A 24,396-nucleotide genomic window follows, 5' to 3' on the forward strand; every position below is an offset into this window, starting at 1 on the left:
TTGGGGTGTGTGTGTGTGTGTGTGTGTGTGTGTGTGTGTGTGTGTGTGTGTGTGTGTGTGTGTGTGTGTGTGAATTTGAAGTTTCCTCTTTTTCTATTTGTTAGAAGCATCAGTGACTCTCACTAGCACATTAATTCTTACTGTAATTTGATAGATTACCATGTTCTGTCATATGAAGCCATGTTTTAAACAACTGGGACATATTAGTGAAAAAACTACTACAGGCAAAACACAAGTTGATTGTCTGTCTCCAACAATGCTTTTGATCATGAAATATCTGGTTCAGATTATTATCCTGAAAGGTAGAGTTTTATTGGAATGACTCTAGCATGAGTTCACTAAGATCGAATGCAGGGAGGCCCAGTTGAACTTTCCAGAGATGACTGGGAAGCCCGACGGGTTAGGGGAGTGAGTGTGGGATCCACCAGTGATGACGGTGGGAACAATTTGTACCATCCAATTACCATGCTGGACAGATCAAGTTCTTCCAACAAGATTTGAGCCACACCCATAAAACATTTATGGTCCATTCTGCCATAGTCTCCCCAGACAATCACCTGCAGAGACAGAGAAATGCAACATAACTTAAATTTCTCTCTCTTTCACATTCAAAGGGTCAAAGCTATTGCTCTGTAAATGTGGGCCAATCAGTAAACGAGAGGAGATGAATATGACTAACACTAAGGAGGAGGAGTAGATAAAAAGAATTACTAATATTAAGGTGCTTAGAGACACTTCACAATAATTTTTGTATAGTGTCTACATAAGCCATGTTGAACAAAGAAATATATAAGTTAATTCATATATAAATTCAGCACCTTTCTTGTATAACTACTATCTAGTAAGCAACATGGAGAGCCATGGAGATATAAAAATTAAAATTTGTGCAAAATTTGTTCCTAATACCTTCTGACAGAATAAGGAGAACAAAATGCTCCAACTCAGCATACCATGGAGTGGGTATATGATGGAGTATGTACAAAGTATTCATTTCATTTCTTTTGTATTATGGACTTGTTAGTGAAGGAGCAGGTGGAAAAATAATTGTGAGCTGCAACCTTTTGAGAACCTGCCTGAAAATTTTGATTTGATCAGGTGATTAATAAGTAGTAAGTTTACTGATAACTCCACAATCTGGGTCAAGTCCAATTGTGTTGGACAAGCCTCCCATTACGCATATTCCCAAGTTCCACGAGGGGTCTTCAAAAAGCTCATGGAAAGATTCCTATTATCTTTTAATTCTGTTTCCACAAATTCTTTGAAGTACCCTCATATTTTCTAATCCTTCGGTCATCTGTAAAGATTCTCAGCTGAACTCATTCACCTACTTTACACAATCAGCGCTGGTGAATCTTGCCTTTTCAATTTTCTAAGTACCTTTGCCAAATTACTTAATCTATTTATCCTCAGACATAATCTTTAAGATGGGGATAATGATATTTTTTTGCATGCGATGTTTACAGAGTTTAAAAGACGTAACATATGTAAGCTCCCAGCCATGCATCTGGCACTCAACCAGCTCAAGATGTGCTGGTCCCCGAGCACTTCTCCTTTCCTCTCCCCTCTTCCTTGTTGTATCCTATGTCTGTTACATGTTAATGCTCAATCAACTATTACTAGCATTGTTTGCTTGGATACATCTCTGTCTATCTATCTGTCACCTATCAATAGAGGAGCGGGGAAGGGTTAGAGGAGGATGGAGAGAAGAAAGAAAAGAAGGGAGAGAGAAAAAAAAATTTATTTTCCATTAGATCCACAGGTATTTTTAATGCTATACATATTTGTATTGTAAATTAACCATTTGGTTTTTTTTTTTTTTTTCTACTCGAGGATATCATACTACTTCATCTCTACTTAATTTTATTCTTTGTGTTTGACCACCTCTTCAATGTATGGATAACGTAGACATTACAATGTAAAAAGCCAAACAATCTTTTACTGACCTGAAGAACTTTACCCTGTGGACTTTCGTCAAAAACCAGGGACTGTTGATACAAAGGATCCAGGGTTTTTCGTGCAATTCTTGTCTTCTTCTTGGCTATACAGGCCCCATTTTCCAAAAGATATACTTTGACATACGGAGCTGAACAAAGGTATATTAATATATAAGAAGTTAATCCTTTTTCAGTTGATTTTTATGAGAGAACACCTTATTAGAGAATTAGAGATGCTTACTGAAAGGTTCCCATCGACTATTTAAATAATTTTAAATAACCGTTGCTCCATAAATTCTATTCCTTAAAACCCATATGTTACCACTACTGCCATTTTCCTCATTTGAAGTAAATGTATACAAAGTTATCTTAAGACTTTGACTTACTTAAGTATAGCTGGCATCATAATGCAGGTTTATATTTTAAAACTCACTGTTTCCTTTTTATGATTAGAACTAAATTCTTTTTTCTTTTGAATTTTTAAATGTGCAGAAAGAAAATAACTGAAACAACCTAACAACTGTAACTAAGCTTTTTAAAAATATGGTAATACTGTTCCTAATACTTTGACAGAATAATTGTGCAAAGAAAACCCAGATCCATTTTAATAAAATCAAACACAGAAGAGCTACTTTTAAAAAATCAATCAGATGATGCAAAACAGAGCACATAAATTCAAATGCAGCAATGTTTTGAGTTTTTTGCCTATTTAATATTCTCTTGATCAAACTCAGTAATACTTTTCCTTACCAGGTGTAGATTTGGAACCAGGTTTCTGTGTGAGGCTTCGTGCTCTAATAACTTCAACTTCTAACTGGCCCTTTTTATCCTCCATTCCAATTTGGATATCACCTGTAAGTGGAGGGGAAACAAAATGTTTCTGCGTCTTTGCAGTTAGGTTCAGTTAAAAAAAAAATAGAGGCCCATAACAGACTAACAAACTCCAAATTATTATCTTCATGATTGTGGTAAAACACTAATGTATAGGCCCTGATAGAGTTTGGATGTGTTGTCCCCTCCAAAACTCATGTGGAAATCTGATCCCCAATGTGGCAGTGTTGGAAGCTGTCATGGGGGCGGATCCCTCATGAATGGATTAATGCTCTCCCTGGGGAAGGGGGACCTGAATGAGATCTCGCTCTATTAGTTACAGTGAGAGCTGATTGTTTAAAAGACTTCCCCTGTCTCTCTCTTGCTTCATCTCGCCATGTGATCTGCTTGTACCCACTGGCTGCCTGCTACTTTCCACCATGAGTAGAAGCAGCCTGAGGCCCATGCCAGATGCAGCTGTCCCAGAATCATAAGCCAAATAAATCTCTGTTCTTTATAAATTACCCAGTCTCGGGTGTTCTGTTATAGCATAACACAAAACGGACTAATACAGGCCCCTACCCACACTCCACTCTTCTTTTCCAGCTTCCAAATCAAGTTTTGAAAAGTTTCTCTTATTTTTCTGGTACTAATTCATCTTATGAGATCTGCATATTAATTTATAAATCATTAACTACAGCAACACTGCAGTATTTACATGATTCTTGTACTCTAACAAGGTTTTTAAAAAAATTCTTATCATTACACAATGTAAACATTTTTTTGCCATCCTCGCACAATGATAAAATCACCTAATGATAGATTTCTCAGAATGTATCCCCGTCATCAAGCAATGCATAACTATTTACTTATCAATAGCAAATTGTAATTATCGGTATTTCCATTATTTAGAGAAAACCACCATTAATATTTTGGTGAATATCTTACCAATCTCATAAATACTATTTTATATTTATCTGTCTATCTATCATCAATCATGACCATATGTCATCATTTTTTGACTATATGGACCACGGAATGGACATGTCATTACCTATTTAACCAGTCTCCTGTTGATAAAAATATAGGTTATTTATATTGCTGCCATTATAAATAGCACTATAATGGACAGTTTTGTAAGAATTCTTGCACACTTGGTCAATTATTTCTTGAACATTAAATTCCCAGATTTTTAATTTTCAGATCTAATTGTATGGACATTAAAAAATTCTATGCATACTGCCAACCATCCTTCAGAAAGGTTGTACCAGTTTGTACTATCACTGGAAATATTTGTATTCTCATTTCCCACACTAATATTAATATTATCAATATGTCTAATTTTTGCCAATATGATGGTTAAAAAGTTATGAGTTTTTCTTTCTTTAATTATTAGGAAGGCTTATATACCCCTTGTATAGTTTGACATAGAATTAAGATTTGCAACTAGAATGAGATGGAGAGAGTTCTCTACTTTTTATCTTTATAAGTGTTTGTTTTTCATAATTTACATGTCTTTTGGGTTCATATTTGTTAGAACTCATGTATAAAACCATTTTGGCCTATTCTATGCCATTTTTTTTGTGGTAGAATATTAAATACTAATGGTTATAGTTCTGTTCAGGTTTTCTCTACTTTCTATTCTCAAATTCTTTTTGGTAGGTTATATTTCTTAAAATTATACATCTCATATAAATTTCCAAATTTCAAGCATTTTTATAAGTGGTATCATTTAGCAACTCCTTCGCTCAAGATTTTCTTAGATGTCCATCCAAGCTGATGTATAGAGATGTAACTCATTTGCTTTAATTTCTGTATAATATTCTATTTTGTGAATATGTTATATTTTATTAATCTAATCTCCAATTGCGGGTCTTTTTCCTGCCTATTTTGGACTGTTAACAATGAATGCTGTGGACTGTTAACAATGAATGCTGTCAAGAATTTCTTTAGGATACATAACTAGAACTGCTATTGCTGGGTCATAGCACAGATACATTCTCATCTTTATTAGATACTACTATATTACCCCAATTGGTGACTGTACCAAGTTAAACTTCTAATAGCAGTGTATAAGGATGCATATTTCTGAAACCTCTGTCCCTTCATTACTGAAAGATTTAAAAATTTTTGCCCAATCTAATATGTGTATATACACACAAACAAATGCACACAAACACATATTTGTGCATTTTGTAGAAACTCTATCAGATTAAGTCAGCTCCATTCTATTCCTAGTTTGCTAAGAGATTTCTAAGTCATAAATTAGTACTTAATTTTATCAAACATTTCTTCCACATGTATTAAGATGGTCATTTTTTATTAGATTAATGTGGTGAATTATATTGTTTTTCAAATATTAAACCAACCAAGCATTTATTTGTGAAAAAAATTTCAATTTTGTTGTGATATTATTATTTTTAATACTGCTGGGTTTGTTTTGCTTAGGGTTCATAGGAACTTTTGAAAGTGTCTTGATGTTTATTTTCAGTTTTTGCAATTTCTCAACCATTATATTTTTTAAGGTGGCTACTGCCCTATGCTCTCTCTTTCTCTGTTCTGGTACTCTAATTGTGATTTTATCACAATTAGACTTCACGTTTTCCCCTCCCTTAACTTCTATATCCATATTTTCTATTCTTCTGTGTCTCTAACTAATTCTGGATACTTTCTTATCGCTCATCCTCCAGTTAACCAATTTTCTCCCCAATTCTGTTTAAACTCCCCAGTTCTGATAATTCATCCACTGAATTCTTAAATTTGGTTATATTTTTCAATTCTAGAATTTCTATTGGGTTATTTTTAATGGTTCTAATATTGTTTTTTTCATTTGCAGAGAAATTTTTAATTTTTTTATGTTTTACTTTTTTATTGAAACAATTGCTTACACATATTTCTGGGATACAGAGTTGACTATCAATACTTGTGTACAATATGTGATGGTCAAATCAGGATAATTAGCGTATTCATTATTGCAAAACATAATCATTCTTTGTGTCCATTCTGATAAAATTCTCAATCTTGCTTTATATGTCCTTGAACTACGTAAGCATAATTATTTTTAGTCTAAATATTTAACTCCAATATCTGGAGTTACTTTGGCTTTGTTTCTATTATCTGTTGTTTCTGCTTTTCTTTGCTAGGTAATCTTTTTCTTCCTCATGTTTTGAGATGATGTCCTAAAATTTGATTAAGATGTGTTTTTTTCTTTCTTTGTTTTGTACATATTGTTCAGATCACCACTCAGTGTGCTCTTTCAGTCTCTCAGATTTCATGTTTTTCTTAAATGGTTGACACATCATTATTTTTTCCCCCTAAAATAGTCTCTCTATTCTCTCTTTAGGCTCCAATTAGAATTAGTTTGAGCTTTTCAATTTATTCTTCCTACATCTCAAGTTCTCCTCTGTATTTAAAAAATATTTTAAAATTTTTAAGTAGGCTGTATTCTTGGTGATTTTTTGTGGTCCTCCTTTCATTTCATTCATTCTTTTTCAGCTTTGTTCAGTATACTATTTAGCTCATCCACCAAGTTTTAAATTTTAATCACTATAGTTTTCATTCTCCAACTTTTTTTCTTAAAAATATATGCTTTTTAAAATAACCCCCTTATGATTTTTCTGTGGATTACTTATTATACTTTGTCTCTGAAGATGTAAATTATAATTATTCCTAAGTTATTTTTAGTTAGTAGAATCATCTCCATTTTCTCAGGTGTGAATTCCCTTTATTTGCCAGTTAGTTGATTGACTTTGTTGCTCTAGACTTTCTCATTAGTTTTATAATTCTGTTTTAGACCTCAGCTCCTATAGGTCTTTTTCCCTTTTAATAAAAAAAAATATTAAATCACATACACAAAGCTTAAAGAATCAAAGTGTTCTATAAGATTTGTTGTTAGAATAATTAACTGACTCCCAACCCCTCTCTCAACTTCTTGCCTTCCAGTCACTGCTTTTGAAATTTTCAATATTTTTATCTGATTTTTTAATTTTTTTGGCATTTGCCTATTACTAAGCATTGTACGTATATTTTCTTTTTTCTCAGTTTTGGATACTATTATTGACTTCCAATTTTGATCTCTCACTGCCTTCATACCCCTATTGTATACCTGACAATTTCTGTCATCCCATTCTCCCAACATTCATAGTTATATTATTAAGATTACATAACCTTATAGCTGTGTGAACTGGACTACTATGATTACTTCTCATTTCTTGAACAGATCTGCCTTTTCACTGCACTTGATACGTGTCTTTTTATAAAATCTTTGCTAACATTTTTATGCACATATCACTAATTCAAACCCTTACTGTCTCCTGGTTGTCTACTTCTTCCATAAAATCAAACACATTAGGCACTCTACAGATTTTATTTTATGAAATCTGACATGCTACAATTTATACAAATTGCTGTCAAATTCTGCTGTGGCTGTTATCTTTCAATCTTCCTTTGCTATCATCCTGGATATCCCAAACATCTCTCTTTTGTGAGGAAGCATTTATTTGCTGGATCTCATCTTTCTCTTTTTCTAGTTCACAATTTAAAAAATTCACGTAGTTCATTTTATTGAAATAAATCCTCCAAAATTTTTCTGAGCAATGTTGAATGTGAAGAAAGTTTTTGAGACTTTGCTCGTCTGAGTATGTATTTATTCTAGCATTAAACTTACTTGATAACTTGGCTGGCCATTGTACTCTATGTTGAAAATCAGCTATTACTCAGAATTTTGAAGGTGATGTTAGCCTTATTAGTGAAGAGCCAGTGAGGATCTGATTTTTGATAGTTTTATATAGAATTATTTTTCCTCACAGGAAACTTGTATGATTTTCTATCAGCTTCCAGTGCTGTGAAATTCCATGATGATATGCCTCTGTGTTAGTCCATTTTCACCCATTTGGCTGGGCACTCCATGGGTCCTTTCAAACTAGAATCTCACAGCCTCTAGGGAAGCATATGTTGCAAACACTACACATAATTTTCTGAATTTGTCATCTTTTAACTTCATTTAGGGTAAATTTTGCTAGTAAAAGTTTTTAATATTTCTTGCTTTGGTTTGATCCTTTAGAAGTTGTTTTTCACTCTAAGATTACAGAAACATTAACTTGAGTGTTTTCCAGAAAGACACTTTTTTTTTTTTTTTTTGTCATTTTTTCGTGACCGGCACTCAGCCAGTGAGTGCACCGGTCATTTCTACGTAGGATCCGAACCCGCTGCGGGAGCGTCGCTGCGCTCCCAGCGCAGGACTCTACCGAGTGCGCCACGGGCTCGGCCCAGAAAGACACTTTTTAGTGTCTTTCTCCATCCTCCTTTTCTTTTCTACAGTTAAGTCTAAAATACTGTTTTGTAAATTGTGAAGAAGGTAAACAATTTCATTAATTTTTTTCACATGATTATGCCAACATCCTTTACTAAATAGTCCATTTTCCCCTCATGCTGTGAAATTCCACCCTTATCATACATTTGGATCTCCTGTGGAACTCTGTCTTAGCAGGATTTTCTGGTAATTCAAAGATTTACGACTAATTTTATTTCATTTTTGTATAGTGTCTCAAATTAGAAAAATGCACTACAAATTAGAACATTCATTTGCAACCAGCAATATGCTAGCTAACAGGTTGCTTCTCATTTGTATTATTACCATGCTATTTTAAATGACTTTGCCAACCATAAAACATCAGTTTTCCTGTAGATAAAAATGATTCTTACCCATTGCAGGGGTGGCCAGGGTTTGGCGGCCAACAAGCTGGGCTGGTCCCAGTCCATCAAGAAAATCACTGAATTGACTGTCAGCTCCTAGTCGCACTCCAGGAAATATTAGGCTATTAGCAAAAGGACAAACCCCCCAAAGCAAAACATTAGATCTCCTAGAATTCTTTTCTTTAGTTTCCATGTTACTACTTCTGATTCTAAAACAGAAACACTACTTAGACAATCTGTTGCCCTTTGAGCCAAGCATATGAGGCTCAAAACTGATAAAGATCTAAACTCTCAATTTAACACCTGATGCTCTACTCAGGAGGGCTGAGTTAAGTTTTTAATATACTAAGTGCTCTGGACACTTACAAAACAAAATCCAAATCCCTACATAAATGTACTGCTGACATAAAATATAAGATGCAAATTTTATACCATAAACCTTACACAGATAATTGCTTATGAAATTAAGTAACATTAATTCTAAATTTTTTAGAAAGCGGCTAAAAATTTCTTGAACAAATATTATAGCACAGTACAAGTTCTCATTCACAAATAAAACATGTTTAATTTATTCATCTTCGAATGAATTAAATGTTCAAATTACCTAAGATTTTAATTTAGTCTAACTGGAAATTAATTGGTTAAAATTTATCTATTTCTTACTACAGTATGAATCTCTGAAAGCCCAAGAATGTAACCTGCACAAGAGTGGTGACTGTCCTCTTCTTGTTTATTGATGTAATTGTCTATGGGTAATGAGAACCGTGCTTGTTAATTAGTTGCCATTCAATAAGTATTTTTTGAATGAGCATATTTCTATAGGGATTTATTGTTTCCACTGTGTTTTCACATATATTATTTCCTTACAACCAAGGGAATTAGACAGGACACACATTATTATCCCATCCAGAGACTACCAAAACAAATCTGTGAGAGATTAAGTGGCGGAGAGATTATCCCTGGTGGAGACAAATTTTTAACTGATTTGTTACTTTCTGTATCAGAAAATAATTTCTCCATTCTTTCATTTGCACATTGTTTTATACTACTTAATCAAATATTGATATTTTGCCAGCAAGTTTATCCCCATAACTGCTACACCTGCTGATTTTTGTTCTTAACTATAATTTACTGGGAGCACACGGAGCATACATTAACAATCATTTGACCAAATAAATAGGGGCCAACTAGTTTCGGGAATGGGAAAGATATCATAAACATTAACTTGGCATAATTTTATTTTATTTTCTAAACAAAATAGAAAAAAGTAAAAGAAAAGAAATAATGAATATTAGGTTGTATATGAGTGATTTGAATAATTATGGAAAATTTGTACATGGTCAATCTTCATGTAACTCACTGCACCATAGTAATTACATATTTGTAAGATCCACTACCTCAATAAAAGTTCAGTTCTAGCAGAAAAAATTTCAAGCATAGGACAATGCAGGTTTTGTGCAAGATTTATACGAAATCGTAAAAAAAAAAAAAAACCAAGTAAACAAAACAAAAAAACTATTTATATATTTTCAGAATTAATTAAAACTCTTTAATCCGAAAAATAATGAGGAGAAATAGATGCTGGATATTTTTTCTAAGGTAAAAATAAGTCAGCAATGTTTTATTTTATTTTATTTTTTATTTTTTTATTTTTTCTTCTTGAACTTCTTTTCTTTTTTTTTTTTTTAATTTTATTTTGTCGATATACATTGTGGCTGATTATTGCTCCCCATCACCAAAACCTCCCTCCCTTCTCCCTCCCCCCTCCCCCCAACAATCTCCTTTCTGTTTGCTTGTCGTATCAACCAGCAATGTTTTAAAAACAAGAAAGTGTGAGTTCCTTACATCTATGAGAACGTTACACTTACAACTTACATCCCAAAAGTTTTGAGAAAGGTAGGAAAATGGGAGATCAGTTCCTCACTTCTAAATTTTTTTAACTCTGAATTTATTTATTGTGTTATTTTCATAGCAAAGTACTCTAGGTAAGATAAATATATGATAGTTTTCATATTTGATGTTAACAGTTATCTCTCTATCATTTGAGCTAAATGCCAAAACTTGTACACAAATGTTCACAGCACCATAATTCATAATAGACAAAAAGGTGAAATAACCCATGTTCACCATCAGAATGGATTTAAAAAAATTGCAGTATATGCATACAATGGAATATCATTCAGCCATAAAAAGGAATAAAGTACTAATACATGCTGTAACAATGGATATACCTTGAAAACACTATGCTGAGTGAAAGAAGCCATACACAAAAGGCTACATAATGTGTGATTCCATTCATATGAAATATCCAGAATAGGAAAATGCAAAGTTAATGGTTGCCAAGGGCTATGAGTAGAGGGTAACAGGAAATGACTATTAATAGGCATGGGGTTTATGTTAGAGGTGATGAAAATATCCTAGAATTAGATAGTGGTGATGATTATATAACCTTGTGAATATACTGAAAACCAATGAACTGGATACTTTAAAGTGATAAATTTTATGGTTTGTGAATTATACCTCAATTAAAAAAAGAACATATATTTACAAATGTGTAAAGAAAAAGTAGCAGTTTAAATGGATGTATAAGGACCACATTTATAAATTTAATGATGCATTATTTGTAGTTATCCTCACTTGTAAATTTTAATTCAGATTTTGGTGACAGGGCCAGACTATGAGTTTCTCATATGAAAGAATCCACTAAATGTAGCACTTCTACACTGTATGTCCAGCAAAGGACTATTCTGAGCTTTACTAGATGATGGAAATCAGTTTATTCATGTTAACTCAGCATTTCCTCACCCCTCTGAAAGGTATGAGTGACCAGGCACAGATGTGTGTTCATGTGTCAGGCTGGTTTAAAACAGATGATTAAAATTCTGGTTAAATAAAAAAGTTGCACAGTAACCCTTGGTGGCTTTGTTATATTACCGATTACTACACAATCTACATAGACGTGCTGATATCACTTACTTTCCCTCGGAGCTGTAACTGTTGATGCTGCCATCAGTAGATTCTCGGCTTGGTTGTCTGACCATCTTCCTCATTTCAGCTGCCATTCCTGTTTCTGTGCTTCTCTGTATAGTACTTTTTAACTTCTTGTGGCCCGACTCTGACAGGAGAGAGTAAAAGAAACTAAGCTTTATTTAGACAGTTTTCACCTGAACATAAATTGACTCTGCAAATACAATAATTTTGCACATAATTAAAATTTTAATCAGAAAAATAGTGATCTAAGAGAATAACCTGCTCAATTAAATCTCTTTGCCGAAGTGTGCTTTGGCCAAGAGGGGTAGCAGTGGAAGGTGTACCACGGCCCAGTTCCAGAGACTGCCTGAATCTCAATGAAAGAAAATGAACTTGTATCAATGCTGCTGACAACTTCAACGAAAATTTGGATTTGGTACTAAACTGTTATGTGGAAAGATAATGTTGAATAATAGGTTTCTCCTAATCTAGAATTCCCCAAATGTGTGGGAATAGACCTGAAGGAATTGGTCATATCCTTCAAGGAAGAGGCACTTGCAACCAAGCATGAAAAAAAGCACAGTTTGGTATCATCACACATCAGCAATGCTCATGAAGAGAAACAGTAGTTTATTTGATGATTTTTAGCAATACTTTAACATACAGGATCTCACTGAGATGGCATGTAGTTTCTGTAGGTAGGCATAACAGGCACTATCCTAATTCCAAGGCTGCACAGCTATCTCATGGCCTTTGGAGTCAGCTGCATGACTTCCAATTGGCAGTTTGGGGGTGTGCACCTCTACTTGCATTGTGAATTGTACTGGCTGATTACTTTAATTTCAGTTCTTGATGAACTCTTACTTTAGAGCAACTTCCTTGAGCCCCTTTGAAATGTGCTAACCAGCATTCTATGCATAGCATGAAAGTCAAATTCTAAAACATTTAGTTGATTATATGTGTGAGCAGCATCAATAGGTTAGGCAAGCTGTTAGACTTTTTTTCATCTACACATTCCATCTGCATTTCTGGTTTTCTTTCTATTTTTGTATATTATCATTTAATACCCATTAATAATATATAAAAAAGCTCTCTATATAAATACATACATAACTACATATACATACCTAAACTTTTCAATCCTCACAAAACCTCTGTAAACTGGTGCCTAAATACACTGTTAGGAAAGGCTGCATTTTTTCTTGTTTTTGGTCAACGTAACCCTTTTGCAAATTGTCCAATCAAAGACACGATAGGTTATGCCATATAGACTCAGTGCTGATACTTCCCATACATTCTTTTAATAGGTTAGATTTTACTATTTTTATTCTTAACCTTTTATTGTTATTTTTGTTTATGAAGGTGATATATGTATATTGTAAAATATTCAAATACTACATAAATAGCAAATGTTGAATACCCCCTATAATTTCACCCCTCAAAGATGATGATGGTTAATAATTTGGGAGCTGTTTTTATCTTTGTGCTTCTGCATGCTTTTGAAGAGTTCATGTTTTACATGATTCTTCACTTTTATACATGAATCTTCTGTTATCCACTCTATTTTTCCTCCTTTCTCACTGGTTGCTTTTCTCCAGTCTCCTGTACTGAAACCTCCTCCTCTTCCGGATTTTTAGATATAGGAGAGACATAAGCTCAGCCCTTGGATGCTGTAATTTTTTTCTACACTTACTTCCTTGGTGATCTCAGCTCTGGCTTTAAAGCCATTAATTGCCTCCCAGATATATATATATATATATATCCAGTCCTAACCTTCTTCCTAAATTGCAGTGTCATTAATCAAGTTGCCTATAAGGTCCATTTAAACGTCTAATAAATATTTCAGCATTAACATATCCAAAACAGAGCTCTTCAAGTTCTACCTCGATCACACTACCACCACCTACTGCCAAATCCTCCTCCCTCAGAAAATGGGGCCTCCATTCATTCAGTTGCTCAGGCCCAACCCTTGTAATCATCCTTGATTCCTCTTTCACACACACCCCACATCCAATCCATCAGCTAGTTCTCTTGGATTTACCTTCAAAGTATATCCCAAATCTGATCACTCTTCCTCCTCTCCACTGCCCCAGACCTAATTCAAGCCACTGTCATCACTCAACAAGACCACTGCAGTACCACCAAACTGGTCTCACTGCTTCTATTCTTTACCTCCTCAGAATATTCTCCACACAACAGCCACGGTGATTCTTTAAAAATGTAAACCTGAATATGTCACTTCCTTGCTCAAGATCTTATAATGGTTCATCATTAAAATGGTATGCTGCCAGGATGAATCTGGCTGTCACATCATGGACATGAGGAGTGATAATTAGCTTTGTATCTCATCAATATTCATAATAAAAAATAAACTAAAAGAAAAAACTTCAAAGATTCTTAAGATTTATTCTAGTACTAAACTCACAGAATTCTACAGAAGAGAAGAGAATGAAGAGGCCAAATAAAGTAGCTTAACTTTACGATAAAAAAAATTAAAAGAAAATCCAAAATCATTATCAAAGTCCATAAAATGCCATTTATCTGGCCCTGGGATACCAATCAGATCTCACCTTCTATCCCTCATTCCATATGATCATTGCTCTCCAGTCCCACTGTCCCCCTTGCATTTCCTTGACCACTCCAAGCATGCTGTTTCGGAGTCCTTTTTACTTACTGTCTGTCCCTTCTGATTTTCTTTGCCTTGATCCCTCACTTTATTCAGATCTCTGTTCCAATGTCACCTCCTCAGAGAGGTTTTCTCTGACCCTCATCACTCTCTATTACCTTGCTATGCTTTACCTTTCTTCATAGCACTGCTTCATCTGTCACGAAACCTTCATCTATTTGCTGGTTGTCTGTTTCCCAATTAGAATTTAATTTCTAAAAGGGCAGGGGCATTGTGAGTATTGCTCACTGTTATCCCTAGTATCTAGAACCAGTGGCATAAACTTGATAATGGGATTACACTACCCATACTAATGTGCAATTTTCTCATTCCATTTAATATAACACAAACATGTATGTATTTATGCTTTTTAGTGACTGCACTGTTCCACTGCATGGCTATGCAGTTTCATATTAAATCATCTTTTTATTGATGGTCATTTGGATGTTTCCAGTTATTATGAGAGTTTTTATAGAATAAATTCCTAGAAGTTGAAATGCTAGTGAAAATGCAGGAATCTAATCTTAATAGCTACTTCTAAATTGCCTTTTAGAAACATTGTAGCAATCTACACTCCTACCGACATTCATATAGATGTTCTCATTTCCCCACCTAAGGCTCAGAAATTCTCTACCTCTGTCTTGCTCACCTGACTTGTCATTGTATAATGTGTATACTCACAGAAGGCAGGGACTTCATTTACGGCCATTTTGAATACAGTTTAGTTTGGTTTTGGTGTTAATTCACTTATATACTATGCTTCCTTCTTAGAAGCAGTTTATTTATTAAGTAATAGAGCAACATTTCATTCATGCCCACATATTGGCTAGATTCCACTTGTGGAAGAGGGGCAAACCCCATGGGTATATTACCAAAGTACTGAGCCACGTAGATTTATAAGTGTTTACCCAAGGCAGTATGAGGCAATAAAGCCAGGGTCAAACACCAATTCTTACTGAAAATAATGAGGATCATAGCTAAAGAAATTAAGGCAAATTTTAAATCTAAATGGTGAGGTGATGCTGGAAACCAGAGGAGAAACAGTTATGAGAGTCAGCAGTATGAAGGTTCAGTTTCAAGTGTGAGTTCATTCAGTTTTTCATCCATCCATCCATCCATCCATCTATCCATCCATCCAACATATACTGTCTGAGTACCTACTATGTGTCACACATTGATCTAGGTGCTGTGGATATACTGATTAATGACAAATTTCCTGCTATCATGCAGCTAACATTCTGGTTGTGTGTAGATAAGAAAGGCAATAAACAAATAAAGATATAATATGGCTAGTAACAAGTACTATTGAAAAGAAATTAGGCAGGATAAGGGGAACAGAAAGTAACAGGGGTAGAGTGGCAATGGTTTTATTTTAAAAGGTTCTCATTAAGCAGGGATATGAGTAAGGGAAGGCATAAGCCATGAGGGGAGAAGGAAGCAGCACATGGTGGGACTGGTCCTGGTGACTGAGGTGGGGAGCCTGTGAGTAAGGGTGGTCAGGAGGGCTGTCTTGACAGTAGAACACAGCTTTCCAGGCTTCCTCTCCAGTCTTTCCAACGTCATGTGGACAGAGATCACACGGCTCTGTGCCTCGCTGGCACTCAGATAACAGTAGAGTGTAGACTGTCACTACCTGATTTCTCTTGCATTTCCTAACACAGGTTTCACATGGTTGTCGTTCATTGCATTTTACTTCAATGAATGCAAAGAAAAACTTTAAAAATAAATAATCTTCGTTAATGTATTTGTATTTTTTAATTGGGATATCGAGTTTTCTTAAAGAAGGGTATATCTATAGGGTGTCTCAAAAGTTTTAGAGTAGTTCTAAACCTTAATAGCTTCCAAAGTGTAAATGCTGCACACTTTGAAAAAAAACATCATTTGAGAGGTTAACTTTCTTTTACACTTAATTAATTTTGTGAATTTGAATAACACATTTTCATTTTTAAAGTTTTGGTTTTAGTCCTTCTGATTGAGGATGGTAGATGGACTAATCCCCAGCTATTGTCTTTTCATATTAATAAATATTCAATGAAAAGAGCTTTGATGCACTAAGCAATATAAAGGCCCAGGTAGAAGCTGAGTAAACAGTTTCAGCTTTGAATTTGTCTTATTTCAATTCATAAGGGCTCTAATATTAATTTGGAATGTGAGGGTTGGAATAAACATTATTTTATAGATGAGAAAACCGTAAATTTGAAGAAATATAATCCACATAGCAAATTTGTTTAGCACTTACTCTGGGCCAAGTCTTCTCTAGATGCTGATGATAGAGCCATTAACACAACAGACAAAAATCCCTGCCCTAATGGAGCTTACATTCTAGTGGATATAATGACCAGCTCAACATTGCACTAGTTAGCAGCAAAAACTGTATTAGAAATTTCATTTTCTGAATCTCAGTCTTGTGATCATTCCATTACACTACAGTTTAGGAAAACACAGTGTGGTCTTATTTATTTTGCAAATAAAACAATGGTTTAGCTACACAGATATTTTCACATACACGTGCATATGGGCTTACAAGTTCATTTGTAAAACTCTGTCAAAATCACATACATTTTTAAAAGCACAAATGTATAGATTATCTGCATCTATCTCTCTACATATGCTGTAATTATAACATAAATGTTACATATATGTAATATTTTTAATATCAATATAATGTATTAACATATATGAAATATTAGAAAATATTGTTTTTTAAGAATACCAACATGTTAATAATTATTTAACACCCATTGAAGAATCCTCTTAAAGACATGAAGCCTACTACCAAATTATGACATGGAACCTCTGATTTAAAAACACTGTCCCACATATTCTACAAAGAACAAAAAAATTAGAAAACTAGTGTATTTTAATATTCTCTAGCCACAAAAATCTAAAAAGTTAGTAAGATCCATAATGTTTGGGGGCAGCATTTTACCCATAAGAGCAAACTTTCTCTCAAAGAATGTTCCAAAAGGTATCATATTTACATATGAACTCATGCTCTCTTTGCCTATTGAGAGACATATGTCATATTTAGAAACACTATTTATTGACTTATTAATTCATTCTGTAAATGCTCATTAAACAGCAAAAACTTAGAGTAATATAATAGGCATTGTTCTAGGTGTTAGAGATACAACAGTAATAAGGCAGGATAGGGCAGACAATAAACATGTATGTATGAGTCAGGACCCTGAGGAATAGGTCAGGGCTGCAAATAGAGAGGGAGACAGATAAATAGATAGAACATATTGGCATGTAGATGCAATTAAAATCTATCATGCTAAATACTATCTCCTAGGGAGGAAATATAGATGGATACAAAAAGAATAAACAGACTGGAGCCTGGCATGTTCCCATATTTAGAGGCCCAGAAGAAAATCAAGACTGTTAAGGAGGCAGAAAAGGAGGACCCTTTAATGTAGAGCGAAAAACAGGTAAGTGTGATGGTGCAGAAATCAGAAGAAAGTGTTTCAAGAAATGAAAAAAAAAAAAAGTATTTATTACTACTTTTAATTTTAGTAAGAGAAAGACTTAGAAGCAACCACAGTGCTTGGCTCCATAGAGATCACTGACTTTGAGAGGAGTAGATTCAGCAAGTAGCAGGGTTAGGAGCCAGAGAGAAGTGGCCAGTCAGAAGAGAGAATGAAAGGTGAGCGATAGAGACAGCTCTTATGAGTATTTTGAAAAGGTCTGCTGTGATTGAGAGTTAGTTTCTAGGAGTCACATAAGGAGAGGTTGTCTATTTTTTAAGATATGTGATAGAAGAGTTTGTTTCTATGTAGATGGGAATGATTTAATGGACAGGGCAATACACAACATTATTAGGTTTAATAATATTGGTCGGAGAGGTGAATAAAGATAGATAACGTCAGATAAATTATCTTCTCATGAAAGCTGTCTCTAATGCCAAAATGACTACTGAATTCTAACAGTTAACTGGAAAAATCAGTAAAAGAATATCACCTAATTGATCAAACAATTTGGGTTCAAAAAGTAAATGCAATAGTGGCCTATTAACTCATAAAGACACAGCATAGAGTAACTGTAACCTTCCGGTTACCCTAAAGTAACAACTGGGATCAGTGATAAAATTTATCTTTTTATGTGTATGATGACAAAATTCAGTTATTTTTTTAAAAAAAATCTTATGGTTAATATGATATGCTTTGTTCACTTTGTCCTACAGTTGCTTATTCAACAAACTATTTCCTGAGTGCTCTGTGCCCCAATACTGTAGAAGTAAGCGTGAAAAGAAAAGAAGCCCTGACCATAACCATCTCATGGCTTAGGAAAGACAGACAAGTGACAGCCTAATTGTGATGCAGTATAAGTTCTATACAGTGGGTTTAATTTCCATGTTTGTGACTTTACGTACGTATCTCATGTAAATTCAGTAATACGGAGAGAGGAAGAGAAGGGAAGAGACAGAACAACTCCAACAGTGAGTGTGGGTCTGCTGCTTGCAGTGCCCCTTAATGAGCAAGTAACCTGGAGAGATCCTGAGGTAAGTGATGCAAATCCTCTCCTCCCTTCTTCTGTTTGACTTCCTAAAGATAATTCTGGTGTTTATGATGATTTCTAAAATAAGCTGCCTAAAAGCAAGTCAATGGCTTTAACTGGTGTTCAAACAAAATAGCAGCAATATAGTCAAACTGTGTAAGGTCTGATAGTATTGGACTTACTGAGAGACTACAGATTGGTGTCCAAGAGATTTTCAAAGGAAAATTTAACTTTGTGTGGATGGCGAAGGGATGGGGGTGCTATATAGTTGTATTTCAGATCAGGGACAGCCACATACTTAAAGGTCCTAAAATGAGGAAGTGTATGGCCCCTTGGGAGAACTATATTTCCTGAGTGACCAGAGTTACTTTAATGCTGAGAGAAGATAGTGAGATGTGAAGCCAGAGAAGCAGGATCGGGGGGTATCACACAGGGTCTTTGATCTAATGCTCTCAAGGCTCACAATTACTTATCATTTGGGCTGTTATTGTACAGTTATTAATGCTTCTCTTAATGATCTCAAGGTCTCAGTCTTCTCAATATCAGTATTATCCATATAAAATTGTATGTACTTTGTATTATATATAATATGATATAGCAGTATTGTCATACATCTCTAACAATCATTCTTTAAAAGAAAATATCCAGCAGTTCTCCTTTGTTGATGTCACTTGCTTCCAATGTTGTGGGAACCATGTAGTGAGAAATTTTTATTAGATAGTCTGCTCTAATAGTACTACAATTTTCTTTAGTCTTTAAACATATAAGCGAAAATGTTCCTTTAGTCTAGTGCCAAGGTTTTTGAATATATTTCATCCCAAGCCAGAGAAGTACAACTTGTAGAAATTTCATAGGTCTGATGATTATTTTTAGAACATTGCATGAAGGTTCTTTAACTTTTATGGTTTTCCTCACTTTCTCTCACTTATTCTTCACGTTAATCCTACAAGCCATAACGTCCACTATTTTCATTTAGTCTTCTCATTTTTCAAAGACATTTATAATGAAAGAAATACAGTGGTCAATTAGCTAAAAACAGTATCATCCATAATATTTTTGTGAGATGGATAGAATAAATTCCCTTGATGACATTTTCCTTCAAGAGAATACTTCAAATCTTTTCCAGTGATATACTTATTCTCTTTCATTCAACTCTCACAACCCGTAAAAGATAAAATGTTTTTTTTGCTGCCACATACTTTGTTCTCTACAGACAGTACTTGAGAAAAGGGATTCACCAGTAATGAACACTGACGTTTGCTTATTTATTTTTTCTTGGCTCTTCTGTGGCTAATAGCTATTCTCTTGCAAGAAACCTGGTATTGTTATGAGCGACTAGAATGCTTTCCTGTCATATATGCTCAGATCACTCAATCACACTTATCTTTTTAGCAAAACTCTGGCTAATATGACATTTGTTTTTCCTTTTGCCCAGCTGGTGAAAATGTAAGCAGTAACAAGTTGAAGATGGCCTTTTATATATTTTAAATAATCTGCATATTAAACTTACTTAATAAGACTGCCAAGAAATATTTAAGTAAAGAGGTTTATAGTCACTGAAACATACCACCTGTACTGTATCTTGTTTTGACCAAAGCCAGGTCAGGGAGAAGGAAACATTCAAATGCTCAACTCCCACTCTTGTAAATTGATTTCACAGCCTCAATGTTTCCAAAGATTTTCTAGTGTTAGGAGCTGAATTTTGTACCCCCAAAACACATATGTTGAAGCCCTAACCACTGAACCCCAGAATGTGACAATACTTGCAGACAGGGCCTTTAAAGAGGTGATTAAGTTGAGTTGAGTCTGTTAGGGTGGGCCCTAATCCAATCTGAATGGTGTCCTTATAAGAGGAGGAGATTAGGACTCAGAGAGAGAGAGAAGGGTGTATGTACACATATATGGAGGTACCACATAAGAAAGAGGCAGCGAGAGGGCGGCAATATGTAAGCCAAAAAGAGAGGCCTCAGAGGAAGCCAAACCTGCTGGCACCTTGGTCATGAACTTCCAGCCTCCAGAATGGAGAGAAAATAAATCTGTTGTTTTAGCCACCCAGTCTGTGGTACTTTGTTATGGCATCCCTAGCAGACTAATACATCTAGGGAATAAATATTATTATTTTTAATAGTCTAAAGTTCTCCTCTTACATAATAAGTGTGATGATTAAAATACAACTTAAAGCATATGGGGATATATAATCACCTAAATGGTCTGAAGATGAGATTAAGCCCCAAATGCTAGGATGGACTTATTTTTCAGGTTGCCTTAATTTAAAAGTGGCCTGAAGTATTACATGGGTATACCTAAATCATTTATTAACAACTCTGACAATTAGAAAATAAGGCCTCTGATTTCATTTATATCACATTTAGTTCAAATTTGTTTTCTTCCCCCTCCTTTCATCTAAGTTAATACCTCAGATGAAGCTGGATATCAATTAAGTATAAACCTAGAATATCTCCTTACTATCTACCAAAATGACTGTAAAAATAAAGCAATATTTGAGGCCAAAACTCAGAAAGAAGCAAATGTTTTATTGTATATTTCACATATTTAAAAAAAAATTTATTTGAACTCGAGGTTTTAGGGAATCTTTTTGCCTATCCAATATCAATGGGCAGCCTAATATTCCAAGTGGTAGCTGAATAGGACATGGCTTGAGGGGTAACTCTGGAATCTGAATGTTTAGATTCAAGTACCAGCTCCACCACTTAACAGTTCTGTGGCTGCAGGGAGCTTAATTAGCCTTTCTATGCCTCACTTGCCTCATCTAAGAAATGGAGGGATCAAAAGACTTGGCTTATAGGGTTATTTTGAGTATTAAATGAAATAACTCATGTAAAACACTCAGGACAGTCCGTAGCACCTATTTAAAGTCATCTATTGTTAACAATAAGATTTCAAAGTATTTAGTAGATTAGATCTTCAAGTAGAATGATGCCAATCTCCCTTTATTCAAAGCACATCTCTCTGGGTCTTACATTTAACTCAAAATGCTATTTAGAATGCAGTACAATTAAGTTGTAACATGTGACAGAGACTACTTGTGCCTCCCATATCCATTCTTGCCCCCTTCTCTTAGTGGTAGAATTTTCCCCATCCTCCCATTTAATTACTGAACACATTTCTCTTCCCCTCTTCACTCCTGATGGCATGGGAAACATGATGGTGGGAGCTGCAGAGGCTACTTTGGGCCTCAGATATGAGCACTTGTTGAAGCCAGCAGAGCCTGGGCCCTTGACATGATGGAATCACCACAACAGCCCCAGACTGGACTGCCAATTTGCACTATTATGCGAGAGTATTTATTAAGCCATTATATCTGTGGGTGTCTTGTTACAGCAGCCTATCCTACATCATTGTAGATAGTATTGTGAACAAAACTCAGTGCCGAAGTTTTAAATAAAAAAGTAGTTTTGCAAAAGAGTACTCTCAATTGTTTAACTTTAGATAGGATATTTTTATTAAATTAGTCCTCCATAGTTTCATATTTGGAAGAATAAGGCTCCTCTTCTAACAACAGAGTTAATGGAAATTTTTCTTCCCTATGAAGTCTCAGAGAATGGAAGATTAGAGGGGAAGATTCTAGCAACAAATAATGTTCATTAAATATCCTCACTGTATAAGGTATAATCTAGGGTACAATAATCAGAGTTGTCCTTTCCTAGTAGTTTAATATTATGAAACAAACATGCATACATAAAATTCATAATTATTGTGTGGAAATGACTACACTGCAGAAGTTATAGATATAAGAGAGAGTTTTAGATCACAAAGAAAATGAGTAAGATTTTTTTTTCTATACTCTATAAAACAAAGTAGGTTCTTTGTTTCTCATCATATTTTTTGAAATAAACAGAATGAATTTTCACCAAAACTGGGATAGTCTGATTTAAAATATAAGTTACGTGGTATGTGTGAAATTCTTTTGAGGAGACCCAGCAGGGCAACTTGAAGAGATAGGTAGCAACTCTTGACAGAACCTGAAACAGGAGTACAACTATCTAGGAGAGATACGGAATATGTAATTAGTCACTATAGATGGAGCCTCACCCTGAAATTCAAAGTCATGGCATCAGGCACTCTAAAGGGTGATGAGGGGTAACTGGACACTTCTTACTTGAGGAATTCCATGTAGCTTGAACCAGCAGCAGAGCAGGAATTTATTTATTCGATGAGGGCTTATGCTTTTCTCAGTCCATAGTGGAGAGGCAGATGGCAAGTGTAAGTGTATGTCTGTATGGGGGGAGGGAGGAAAACACTTAGAGCAACTTACAAGACAACTACTGAAAGGTAGGAATAAATACCGTCAGTATAAAGTAGTTAAATGCCACAAGGACAAAATAAAATGTATTTGATGATTTCCTAAAGGCAAAGTTCATATAAAGAAGAATTTGTGATTCTCTCCCATCTTTTTAGTTATACACATTTATCCTATCAGCATTGGCCATGATTTCCTAACAAGCTGGATGGATACAGAAGCTTTTATATTAAATAAAACTTCAAAATATCAAATTACAAAATTAATTAATTAATTAGTAGACAGTTAATAAGAATATGTTATATTCAAGGCACTAAGAAAAGGTTATCTTAGTACTGTCCTTGAAGCCGTTTGGGGCCCCATACTGCCCGCACGTTAAAGGGCCCTGCTCTGCCCTCACCTCTTCATGTAACATGTAGCCTTCCCTTCCCTATGGACCAAGAGGGGGCCATGAGGATGTTTCTACCCAAAGTACATGCCCACCAAGGGTCCATGTTCCCTTCTGAAATAGGGATCCCTGGGATAATAGAATTTTCCACCTAAATGGCCACAAATCCACATCCAGGGCTGGCCCAGGTGTCCTTCTGGTTCCATCCTTCTGAGGATGGGCAGCACCACCAGTGTGCATACTCTGAAGGCCAGGTGGGTATGGACAGAGCTTGAAAATGTGTGCAAGGCCACACAAAGTGCAGGATGGAGGGAATAGAAGGGGGTGGGATACAGATCTCAGCAGGAGACGGGGTAAGCCAGGCACAAGCATAGAACACTGAGCAGTTGGAGAATTCTGAACGGCAGCTTGATCTCTCTGGTCATTACAAAGATATTTTTGTCAAGGTAAGAGAATAAAAGATCTTTTATTCAGCATTTTGTTAGCTTGGATTATATCTTTGAAAAAACATATAGCATGTGGGCTTCCATTTATTGCCCAGGGCCTTGACAAGCCTAGAATCTCTCACGTGTAAAACTATCCCATGCTTCATAATACAATGAATCCTTTGTTTTGATCTACTTGAAGGAATTATCATTAGAATAGATCTGCTGGGCATGTTTGTTTGGAGTTTTGGTCAGATCCAAAAATCTTATGATAAATTTTGATAATAAATCCTGTTCTCTTTTATAAAGTTTTTCCTCCTATCAGTTCGGAAAAGTTGGGGGCCTATGAGGAAAGGAGGGAATGTGTAAAAGTAACAGTTCTATTGGGTGTGTGTATCTCTGAAGGTTCAGCCTTCACTCTGTCTCTGGGGGTTATCCTCTGCGCAGGAACACTGGGGACTGCGAAACCTATAGACACAGACAGAATATTCTTCATAGAAGCAAGATGCTTCACAAAAGCAGGGCAGCAGAGAGAGTTTTGGTGTAGCAAACACACTTCACAGAATAAAACCAGGATGTGGCAGCACATATTATAATGACTGTTTTACGATCCTTACATAATTGGGTGAGTATTTCTCTACATATTTTTAATAGACTGTGATAACATTGTTTGCTGAGATATAATTTAAGCAGTGATTCCAAAGAAAACTGGGGTACTGGGGTCAGCCCTTTAAAAAGTAGAAAATTGAAAA

The 24,396-nt window shown here is 35.1% G+C and overlaps 1 protein-coding gene across 50 annotated transcripts in view; it reads right to left on the minus strand.

The window, feature by feature from the left end:
* Nucleotides 1–338: 338 nt before the first annotated feature.
* The window catches only part of RIMS1 (regulating synaptic membrane exocytosis 1), a 469,818-nt gene continuing 445,760 nt past the window's right edge, over nt 339–24,396 (minus strand). For all 50 annotated transcript variants that reach the window (XM_063096231.1, XM_063096237.1, XM_063096236.1 and 47 more), the window contains 5 exons: nt 11,415–11,553; nt 8,448–8,560; nt 2,685–2,786; nt 1,944–2,083; nt 339–557 (listed from right to left, as the gene is read on the minus strand). In XM_063096231.1, coding sequence (XP_062952301.1) covers nt 339–557; nt 1,944–2,083; nt 2,685–2,786; nt 8,448–8,560; nt 11,415–11,553 — 713 coding nt within the window. The remainder of the gene's footprint in view (nt 558–1,943; nt 2,084–2,684; nt 2,787–8,447; nt 8,561–11,414; nt 11,554–24,396) is intronic.

This window comes from Cynocephalus volans, chromosome 5 (genome assembly GCF_027409185.1).
Source record: "Cynocephalus volans isolate mCynVol1 chromosome 5, mCynVol1.pri, whole genome shotgun sequence".
Taxonomy (NCBI): Eukaryota; Metazoa; Chordata; class Mammalia; order Dermoptera; family Cynocephalidae; genus Cynocephalus; species Cynocephalus volans.